An 11,850-nucleotide genomic window follows, 5' to 3' on the forward strand; every position below is an offset into this window, starting at 1 on the left:
CATGTATTACGTCCAGAAATTTTTTTATGGAGATAATAATTTTCTTTAGAAAACAATTAACAAGAGATAAAAGCATTTCAGTTAAAAAAATCTTATTTCATATTTTAGTGGAAATTCTTCCACATAGAAATATAACATAATACATCAAAGTGTACACATATTTATATAGATTAAATTTTATTATATAATAGTGAGGTTTTTTTATTCAACTCATTGGATAATACATAATTTTAAGCAAATTCTTACCAAGCATGTAATGGTGAATAAAAAGTCTGACATTGAGGCCAGCAGGTGACTTGGACTTCCACATGGCTGACTGCAGTTTGAGTCCCAGACCTGGTGGCTTGAAAATCATGCCAGGTATGTGTACATGTGTGCCCAAGATCATCGGAGGGGAATGGAGGGAAAGGGATTGTGGTGTGGCCATTTCCACTGGGGGTGATTTCTTGCTTTCCCTTTTTCTGTCTCTCTCTATTTCTGGCAAGCACACATGCCCTATGGCAAAAACCTAAAAAAAAAAAAAAATTGGGGGGCAAAACAGGTGGTGTGTGGTGTGGTGGTTAAGTGCACTGGACTCCCACATGGCTGACTGTGATTCAACTCCTAGACTTGGTGGCTTGCTTTCTCACTTTCCCCCTCTCTCTCTCACTCTGTCCCTCTGTGATCAAAATTAAAATAAAGAAAGAAAGAAAGAAAGTTAATAAAAATAACTATTTAAAAAAATTCTGACCTTATCCTAAACATGCACTGAGCAATAAAGATTTATCTGCTTTACCTGCTTTTATGCATCTCTCTTCTAAAGTTTCAACAATGAACATGATTTTTTCTTGCTGTTCCTATTTTCGTATTATTTGAAATGCCATATCATGAGTAATTATGTGTCCTCCAGGGAAAGGGAGAAGGAGAGAAGGTGGAGAGGAAGTAAGGACAGATTCAATACTTATTAAAATAATCTGACTTCTCCTTCAGCACCCAGAGAGAAGACCTGCCTTCACAATAGTAACTGCGGTTTTTCCAAGCTGCTTTTTGTCTCATTGCTGATACTTCTTCAGTTATTGGCAGTCTCATTCCTTATTGGTATTATCAGTAAGTATGCAGGTTAGGTCACGAGCTATGTTTGCCTTACACAAAAAGGAGATATCCACTAGAAATAGACCTTTAATGATGGGTTTATCCAGAAATCGGAAAAAGAAAGTTTCTCTGGGGAGGCATAATTCTTGAGAATTAAATGATATTTTGCTCCTTAACAAACTTAATTACTCTCTTGTAAAAATAAGAGATTCTATTGTCTTTTGAGAAATTGAATAATATTTGTCTATATGGGGGCTGGCAGGTAGCATGGCAGTTAATGGTTCTGGACTCCCACATGGCTGACCACGGCTTGAGTCTTGGACCTGGTGGCTTGCTTTTTCACTTTCTCTCTCTCTCTCTGACCCTCTCTGGTCAAATTTAAATAAATGAAGAAAGAAAGATAAATAAAAAATAATTCTGTAAAAAATATGTCTGCATGTGTTTGTGTTGTAGAGCGAAGTCTTTGGGGCATCATCTCTACGCTAGACACTGTGTGAAGACACATTTATATTTCCTTCATAGCTTTATAAGTCTGATCCTATTTGAGTACACAAACATATTGTGGGAAGAGCAGGTGGGCGAGAAGAGATAAACAGGAATATTCTAAGGAGTGTTTTCCATTGAATAGCACTCTATTCTGTCCTGTCCAGATTTGTGAAATCTAAAGCCAATTTAGCAAGTAGGTGAATTCCAGCATCTGTGGCCTTCATAAGTTGAGTATTTAGAAGACACAAAACCTAGTATATATTTGAGTAGACATTTCGTTCATTCATTTGATCACCCCATAAGCACTAATAGTCATCTACTGTATGTCAGTCACTGTGTCGGACAGGGAGTCCAGACAGAGCCATAGTTCCTGGTCTCAAGAAATTTAGGAGTAGTCCAATGAAGTGGTGGTCACAACACATATGTAAGTGTTGGGAACGACATGTGTGTAAGTGTTGGGCAGATGAAAGTAAGCTCAGGAGAGAGTTGGTAGGTGGTCTGGTGGTTAAGGTGCTGGACTCCCACATGGCCAGCTGTGGTTTGAGTCTCGGACCTGGCAGCTTGCTTTCTCACTTTTCCTCTCTCTTTCTCTCTCTCTCTGGTGAGCATGTGTGCCTGTAGCACTTCATAAAAAAAATGAATGATAAATAAAATAAATAGTTCTTTGAAAACAACAAAGAAAAGTAAGTGTAGGAGGTTGATATGGGCTTCCTGTAATAGTTAGGATCCATAGTTTCCATAGTTGTGTCAACCAAGAATGAGACAGAGATATATGAGAACACAGAAAATTTTGGGAAAATATCAGAACACATGACCGGCACATAAAGTGTTAAGCAGGAGTGAAGTTGCAGGAGGGACAAATAAGAGCCTAAAAACTAGTGTGCCCTATGGAATTTTGACTTTTTTCCCCTTAAGGTTATTTTATCACTTATTTTTTGCTATACTTAAAAGCCAATCTAAAATTTAGTGTATTTTTTTTTCTTTTTCTTTCTTTATTTTTAGAGGTTTTTGCTATAGGACACATGCACTCACCAGAAAGACAGAGAGAGACAGAGAGACATAAAGTGAGAAATCACCCCCCAGAGGAAATGACCAAACTCCAATTCCTTCTCCTCCATTCTTCTCTCGGGATCTTGGACACAAACGCACATGCACCTGGCGTGAGTTTAAGCCACCAGGTCCAGGACTATAATCACGGTAGACTACATGGAAGTCCAGCGACATAGCCACTATACCAACTGCTGGTCCTTAAAACTTAGTGTTTTAAAACAATGGATGTCTGTTTAGCTCATGATTTTGTGGCTGGGAAATGTAGACTTCTCTCAGGTGGGAGGCTCTTCTGGTCCTGCCTGAACACACTCATGTGCAGAATTGGGAGCTGGTCACAGCTCAGCTACTGAGGAAGAGGAAGTTAGCTGTGTGACAGGAACTGTTTGGTCAAAGTTCTCTCTGCAGTCATCAGGTTTAGCCAATGTTTGCTTATGTGACAACTCTGCAGACTTGCAAGACTGGAGCAGAAGTAAGGAAAGCCTTTTGAAGTATCAACTTGGAACTAGTGCAGAGTTGCTTCTGTACATTCAATTATCCAAAGAAGTAAAGGGATCCCATCTTCAAGTGGTGGAGAAACAGACCTCAACTGTTGATCAGAGAAGCTGCAAAGTCATATTACAAAGGGGCTGCACACAGGGAGGACTGAAACTTGTCACCCTTTCAGCAATGTGTCACAATCATTGAGAACCATTGAAGAATTTTAAGCAGGGAATTGATTTAGTAAAATTTGACTTATAAAAATAGACTCTACTGAAGTGTAGAAAATGGGTATATCAGGGTCAGCAGGTGGCATGATGATTAAGGGCACTGGACTCCCACATAGCTGATCTTGGTCTGAGTCCTGGACCTGGCAGCTTGCTTTCTCACTACTCCCCAACCCCAGTCAAATTAAAAGAGATCAATAAATAAAGTTAAATAAAAATAATTATTTGAAAAAAAAGAAAATGGATATATCAGAACAAATACAGATGCAAAAAGAGATGTTAGAGGCTAACTCATTAATACAATTGAGAAATAGAGCCTGATGTAAGACCAGTGTTAGTGAAGAAAAAGGAGAGGAAGTAGCTTTGAATGACAGAGGAGGTAAAACCAAGAAGGCAGAAACCTGATGATCTTAGGTGTGTGGAAGAAGGGACCCAGAGAAATATGGGGTGACTCCAATATTCTGACTGGTAATTTCAGCAACCATGATCCTGTTCAAAGCGGTAGACTCCATAGGATGAATAGCAGGCTTGGGTTGGAAGATGTTGATTTAAGTTTTTGGTTCATTGAATTTTATGTCTGTGGGAATCTTAAACAGACAGGCCTAGTGGGAGACATATTTGTAAGGCTTGTAGAAAGGAGATCTGAGATTTAGAAGTCATTCATTTGTTGATAGCCAGTGATACTCCAGAAATATAGGCTATGACTTAGATGGAACATTCAGTATAAGAAGCAGGGATAATGGTGGAGGTGTGGGGGGGAAGTGTGGCACATTAGAAGAAATGGATGAAAGAAGAGGAGCCTATGAAAGAGTAAAAGAGGCAGCAGCAAGAAAGGTGAGGACCAAACAGGAAGGAATCGTGTCCTAAGAGGTAAGATAGAAGAGTACTACATCCAGTGTTCTAATGGGTCAAATAGGAAAGTAACTACTAAGCAGCTTTAGGATACCACTGGTTAACCATTTCCCTCTCTCTGTCTCTCTCTCTTTTTAATTTTTTAAAAATATTTGCCAGAGGATGTGTGTGCTCACCAGAGAGACAGAGAGAGAGAAGGAAAATAAGAAAGCTTCCTCTATGAGAACGGTCACACCATAATAACTGCTTCTCCATTTCTCTGTACTTTTGTGATTTGAGGCATGCAGGCACATGTACCAGCCTGTTTATGAAGCCATCAGGTCTTGGGCTTGACCCCACAACTGGCTATGTAGGATCCAGTCACCCTAACCACCATACCATGGACTGGCTTGAGGATCCAATTCAAGGAGGGTTTTAGTGAAATAAAAGAAGCAAACCCAGAATGTGGTGTGTCAAAGAGAAAATAAAGATTAGATTGAAAAGAAAATTTGATTTCTATTGGGAGAAGTGGATCCGTTTTAAATTAGGAGAGACATGGAGAGTCACACAGAATAAGAGCTGGTTGGGGTGGAGACAAGAAAGGAAAGAAACAGAATAGAATAATGTCTTCTTGGTCAAAGTTGGGATTTTTGTGTAATCTGCACTCCACAAAGAAACCCAGAACTCCACAGCTGATCCTCACATCCCACAGTGCCACACACGGTGTACATCCTTAAATACAAGTGTTTAGCCTCCACTCCTTGCCCCCTCCCAAGGTCTAGCCATTCAATGCACATCACATCGAGTATGGAAGGAGAATGTGGATTACTCCCTTTAGATTCTTTTGATTAGCTGTCGTGTCCTCTTCTGAATGGTAATCTCTGAACAATTCAAAGAGATAGCTATGCTTTCAAAATTTGGATTTGGATTACACCAGTTTAGGAAGTATGGCAAATATATACCAATAAGAATCCACCTACACAAGTAATTGGACGTCTGTGGATGCTTTTTTCTTTAAGGAATGTAAGAAAGTATCAAGAATAAAGTCATAATGCTACCTGAAAATGAATGTTTTTTCTCGTTTCTAGTTTTCTTTAAAAAATCTCAGTGTCTTGAAGAAAAAGAGACTACAAGAGATCTGATTCACACAAAATTGGAGTGTATGGAAAAGAAGTTGACAAAAGAAGGTAAACATTAATGTGGTAAGATTTATTTGCTGATTGTACTATGTAAGGATCCCAAATCAATTTTTTCATTAAGATTCCCAAGCAGATTATATTAAGAACTTGAGCCTCTGGGACCAGCAGGTGATGTGGTGCTTTCGGCACTGGAATCCCACATCGCTCACTGCAGTTCAAGTCCCAGGCCTGGTGACTTGAAGATCACACTGGGCTTGTGTGAGTGTGTGCTCAAAATCCCAGGGGGAAAATTGAGAGAAGAGATCGCAATGTGACCATCCCTCCTGGAAATGATTTCTCACTTTCTCTTTCTCTTTTTCTCTCTCTCTTTCTCTCTCTCTCTTTTTCCAGAGAATGCATGAGCTGTATGACAAAAACTTTAAACAAATGAAAAAATAAATTTAAGTCTCGTGATTATTATAAGCTACAAGTGCATAAATACACAAGACCTAAAATCCTCTATTTAGAAATGTGTACTCACCAGAAAGAACTAGGACAGGGAGTTGGGAACGATGAGAAAGTACCTCTTATCCCTGGGAGAATGACTATTCTGCAATCCATTCTTCTGTATTTCTCCTTTTGGGACTTTGGAAATACCTGTGCAAATGTCCTTGGTGTTTTTCAAGTGCCCAGGTGGAACTGCACAATCACCCATATAGGATCCAGCCACTTAACCACCACAATACTGACTGGCTACCTAAAATTCTTTTGAAACTTTAAGTGCCCCTTGCTCTTTCTTTCATATATAAATTAAAATCATTAGATAACAATGGTGATGCTGCCACTGATTTTATTGTGGATGCAAATTATTTAAGCTCCTAAAAACTATTAAATTATTTTTAACAGTTATGTAATTATGGAATAATTGAACATAGTGCAAAGAAATCTCATTTGACCTCTACCCTGTACACAGAGTCCCCAATGAACAGCTTATATAATAAATTTGTCATAATTTACAAACAAATCTTGATATATTTATCACTAATTAAACTCCATAATTTATTCTACTTTTTTTTTTTTTAAGTTTTTGCCAGAGGGCATGTGTGCTTATAGGAGAGATAGAAAGAAAGAAGGAAAGTGAGAAATCATTCCCTATGGATAATGGCCACACTGCAATCCCTTCTCCTTCAGTCTCTTCTCAAGATTTTAGGCTTGCGGGACCAGCAGTTAGTGTAATGGCTATGTTGCTGGACTCCCATGTAGTCGACCGGGGTTCACGTCCCGGACCCGGTGGCTTAAAACTCACGCCGGGCGCGTGTGCATGCGTGCCCAAAATCCCGAGAGGAGATTGGAGGAGAAGGGATTGCGGTGTGGCCATCCCCCTGAGGGGGGTGATTCCTCACTTTCTGTCTCTCTGTCTGTCTCTGTCTGTCTGGCATGCACATGCGCCCTATGGCAAAAACTTCTCCTCCAAAACAAAGAAAAAAAAAAGATTTTAGGCTTGCATACACACATGCTGGGCATGATATTCAAGCCACCACGTCTGAGACTCAAACTGCAGTGGGCCATATGGGAGTCCAGCGCCTTAACCACCTCATTCCTTAGTTTTTTTTTTTTTTTCCTTTAAATAACCATTTTATTTTTAATTTTTCTTACTATTATCATTTTTTTATTCACCAGAGAGAGAGAGAAAGTGAGAAGGCAAGCCATCAGATCTGTGACCCAAACAAGGTTGGCCATGTGGGAGTCCAGCAACGCAATCACCCTGCCACCTACTGGCTTCCCATTCCTTAGTTTTTACGCAATATCATTTTTAATTTTAGAACCCCATGCAGGTGCTCTTGTCTCTTTCTTGTCTGTCATAGTTTCTCAGTCTTTGCTTGTTTTTGATGATTTTGATGGCTTTGAGAGGCCAGTTATATTATAGGATGTCCCTTTGTCAGAATTTGTCTGATGTATTTCTTAGACCAGGATTGTTTGTTTTAGGAGGAGAATCACAGATGAAAAATGGTATTTTCATCACATCATAACAAGGGTACATATTACAAAAGTATTTTTGGCTCTCAATATTCACTTGGATCACATGATAGTGTTTGTCTTGTGTCTCCACTTTGAAATGACCTTTTCTCTCTCTGTTCTCATACTCTGTTCTTTGAAAGGAAGATGCTATGTGTAGCCCACCCTACAAGATTACGCATTATGCTCCCTATCCATTAAGGTGGAGTGTTGTATTAGGATTCTCTCCAGAAAAAGACTCAGCAGCTTTTGTATGCAGAAAGATGCTAACTTTAAAGGAATTGACTCGTTCACTTATGGAGGCTTGAGAATTACAAAATTTTGAGTGTCTGGCAAACCAGTGATTTGGAAAAGTTGTAGTTTGAGTCCAGAGATGATCTGTTGCAAAACGAGGAAAGGCTCATGTCTGCAGATGAAGTCCAAAGGGTTCTGTTGGAGAACTCCCTTTTGTTTGGAAGGTCATCTATTTTTTCCGTTTAGATTTTCAACTGAATGGATGAGGCCCAGTTCATTACGAAAGGCTATCTGCTTTATTCGAATGTCACCAATTTCCATGTACTATCATCCAAAAACAGCTTCAAAGAAACATCCAAAATGTTTGACCAGGTATCTGGGCACTGTGACCTAGAGAGGTGACACATAATTAACCATTGCAAGTATACATAGCACTTATTTGACATTCTTGGTCTAAGTAATCTCTTACTTATTAATTTATTCTGTCATTGATATCTGCACATACCTATGGATATTTACTTTTACTTCAGATCATAATCAGTTGCTACTCCATTTTATTTTCCAGCCTTGGTTGTTGGGAATGGTTGTTCTCCCTGGCCCTTGATGAACACCATCAATGCATCTTTTTAGTTTTGTTTTCATACCTCCTTACATTCTAGGACTACAGAATATTCCAGGCTCCCATTGTACATTTCTTGTCCCTATCCTAGAATCAGTCATTTCCATGAGAAGTCTTAGTTCTCTGCATGGCAGAATAGCACCCCACAAATTTCGATATCTTATATTTTCATCTTCATTCTGTTCAATGTATTTTTTATTTCTCTTGCGACTTCTTTGACCTATAGATTATTTAGCAGTGTGTTGTTTAGTTTCATGCATTTGAAGAATTTCCATTCTTTTATCATTACTATTTTAAAAAGAATTACATTCAATCACTGTACATTTTTTACAGAGTAAAATGTGGCTTGTCCCAGCATGAACACGGTGCATATTAGTCAAGTCTAAGATATTACCAATAAATTCTTATCAACAGATAACTTCTCTCTTTTGGTGTCTTTTAAATGTTTTGCTTGTTAGTTCCCTGACCCCCTCCTTCCAACCCTCTATTAAGTGTACCCTCATACTGTCTCTAGTATCTATAGTTGCCCTCCTGGCTATTGCATCTTCCAATCTTTCCGTTTTTGCTGTATAGTATAGATATTCAGTATGTAATAGGGGGAACATACAAATGCCTATTTTTCATAGTGTGGCTTGCAGCCCTTAGATGAAATTTTCCTTATTTGTCCACTTTCCATCAGAGTTCCTTTTTTTTTTAATGACTGAGTAGTAGTCCATAGTTTACACGTGCCACATTTTTTCAATTTCTTTCTTTCTTTTTTTTTTTTTTTTTAATGATTGTTAGTTTGCTACCACAGTGTTTAGAGAATCCTCTTTATATAATGTCAGTGATTTGAAGATTTTTTTGAGGTTTCTTTTCTGCCCCAGGATATGGTCTACCTTTGTATATGTTACATAGGCTTTTTTTTTTTTTGGAGAGATTTTCACTGTAGGGTGCGTGCGCTCGCCAGACAGACAGAGAGAGACATAGAGACAGAAAGCGAGAAATCACCCCCCAGGGGGGATGGTCACACTGCAATCCCTTCTCCTCCATTCTCCTCTCAGGATCTTGGGCACGCACGCACACGCGCCCGGCGTGAGTTTTAAGCCACCGGGCCCGGGACACGAACCACGGTCGACTACGTGGGAGTCCAGCGACATAGCCATTACGCTAACTGCTGGTTCCCTACATAGGTATTTTTAAAAAGTGGGTATTCTGTTGAGCGGTGGAATGTTCTATAAATATTTACTAGATCCTGTTGATTGGTGATGTTCTGAGTTTTACATTCTTGAAGATTTTCTGTGGAGCTGTCTTTTCTACTCTTGAGAGTGAAGTGTTAGTGCATTCATTCTATTTACTTATTTATTTTTATTTCTATATCTTTTATACATTCAGTCACATTCCTTAGCTTACAAAGTGAATATTCCAACACGTATGCATTTTTCACCAGTCCAGTTCACCATACTAGAAAGTTATCTTCAATAGATAATAATCCATTTCTTTGTTCCATAAATGCCTTGCCTCTCTCTTTTTCTCCTTAATGTCCTTCCTCAGACTCTACTCCTTCACTTGTCTTCTTCCCACACTGTATCTGGTATTAACAACCATTTACTTAGTTTCTATAATCTTCAGACATACAGTTTTGGCCAAAGTTTTTCTTTCTATAATATTCTGTATCTATAATATTTTGTCAACTTCTTTTGGTTGAGTCTTATTTTTTAAGAATTATTTTATTTTATTTATTTATTATTATTTTTTAATTTGACCAGAGGGAAGGAAAGTGAAAAAGCAAGTAACCAGGTCTAGGACTAGAGCCATGGTTGGCCATGTGTGAGTCCAGCACCTCAACCACCATTCCACCTGCCAGCCCCAGTTGAATCTCTTGTACTTCTACTTTTTGCAGTTTTGTTGTTTGTGTATATACACTTAGTACACATATATGAGATTTTATATTTTTTTAGTTTGTGTGCTGTTGGTGATTTCCATTTTTCTGTCTTCCAATTTATGATTTCTCTGTTCCATTCATTCTGCTTTTGAGCTCCTTCACTGAGTTTATTTTGGTTACTGTATTTTCCATTTACAGAATTTCCACTTGGTTATTTTACATATCTTCTATTTGTTTGCTGGCCTTCTACTTTTTAAATTTGTTTTAGTCATGTTTGTACCTTCTTTTTGAAGCATTCTTTCCTGGCTGCTTGAAAATGATTGTCAGTGAATTCTGTCAATAACATTTTTGTTTGTTGGCCTCAGTTAGTATTTCTTATCTAATTTGAAAACTTCCTAGACTTTGCTATAGTGAATGATATTTTTTATTGAATCAACTTTTTAGTATTATGTTATCACAGTCTGGACCATATTTAAACATTATAGTTTTGATGGCTTTTCCCAATGCCACTCTAGCAGGAGGCAGGGGATCTCATCTCATTACTGCCTATGGAGGTAGATGTGGCCATCTGGACACCTGAGGAGTGGGGTGTACTTGTGATCTTTGGGTGGGGGTAGGTAATCCAACTCCCATGTGGTCTGCATTGGTTCTTAGATTTAATAAGCAATTTTCTTATATTATACTTAGATACCCCTCCAGATAGAGTCTGGAGCTGCTGCCCAAAGAATTGGAAGTCATTTGGCTCCAACTGCTACTTTGTTTCTACTGAATCAAAATCTTGGGGTGAGAGTGAGAAGAACTGCTCTGGAATGGGGGCTCATCTGCTGGGGATCAACTCCAAGGCTGAGCAGGTACTTTCTGACAGATGATAGAGTCATGAGCCCTGCCTGATTGCTGTTGTCTCTGTTTGACAAGTAAGGAGGCTTTCCTTGTTTTGGGATATTGGTGCTAAGGCAGATGGCTTTCACCATATGTAGGGAAGGTTCCCCAAGTCTTTACATTCTATATCTCTTCCTGTTTTAGTAAAACTAACCTCCCCCAATGAGATGGTGGCATTAAACATATAATGAAGCATTGATAGAAGGATTAAAATATTCCAGTCTGAAATATGAGTTTTAAATTTCAGCATGTAAATGTTTTATACATTATTAACTACTTCACAGAGAAGATTATTAGGCAGATTAGGAAAAGGTAGGTAAATCATGAAAAGTCACTATAAGTAATTAGAGATGAAATTAAAGAATCTCTGAAGTTATGAAGTCAAAATGATTAAATCTACAAACTTTTTGTCATGTACAACCTTAAAAAATGCCATCTTAGTGAAGGAAGAAGGCCAGTCTGAGATGAGAATCCATCATGGCCGTACACAGGAATTGCTTCTATTCATACTAAACATAGGGATGTTTTTTATCCTGCTCAGCCAGGCAACTGCTGCATGAGAGATTTTTTGCAGTAGGGTGCTGTGCACTTGCCAGAGAGACAAGAAGCAAGAAATCACCTGTGAGGTAGATGGCCATGCCACAATCCTGTCCCCATTCTCCTCCCAGCATTTTGGGCACATGTGTTCATGCAACCAGTGTGAGTTTCAAGCCTCCGGGTCCGTGACTCGTACTGTGGCCGGCCATGTGAGAGTTCAGTGACATAACTTTTACACCATCTGCTGGCCTCAAGAATTCTTTTTTTTTTGGAGAGGTTTTCACTATAGGGTGCGTGCACTCGCCAGACAGACAGAGAGAGACATAGAGACATAAAGTGAGAAACCACCCCTCCCCCCAGGGAGGATGGCCATGCCACAATCCCTTCTCCTCCATTGTCCTCTCAGGATCTTGGACACGCACACACACGCGCCCAGCGTGA

General features: G+C 39.0%; 1 protein-coding gene across 1 annotated transcript in view; it reads left to right on the plus strand.

Annotated features, from left to right (window-relative positions):
- The first annotated feature begins 309 nt into the window (after nt 1-309).
- LOC102488217 (C-type lectin domain family 4 member A) overlaps nt 310-11,850 on the plus strand; it is a 19,570-nt gene continuing 8,029 nt past the window's right edge. The window contains exons 1-4 of the mRNA XM_027771096.1: nt 310-360; nt 970-1,086; nt 5,231-5,329; nt 10,681-10,844. Of these exons, the coding sequence (XP_027626897.1) occupies nt 354-360; nt 970-1,086; nt 5,231-5,329; nt 10,681-10,844 (387 nt within the window). The 5' untranslated portion in view covers nt 310-353. The remainder of the gene's footprint in view (nt 361-969; nt 1,087-5,230; nt 5,330-10,680; nt 10,845-11,850) is intronic.

Source organism: Tupaia chinensis, unplaced genomic scaffold (assembly GCF_000334495.1).
Source record: "Tupaia chinensis unplaced genomic scaffold, TupChi_1.0 Scaffold000183_1, whole genome shotgun sequence".
NCBI lineage: Eukaryota > Metazoa > Chordata > Mammalia > Scandentia > Tupaiidae > Tupaia > Tupaia belangeri.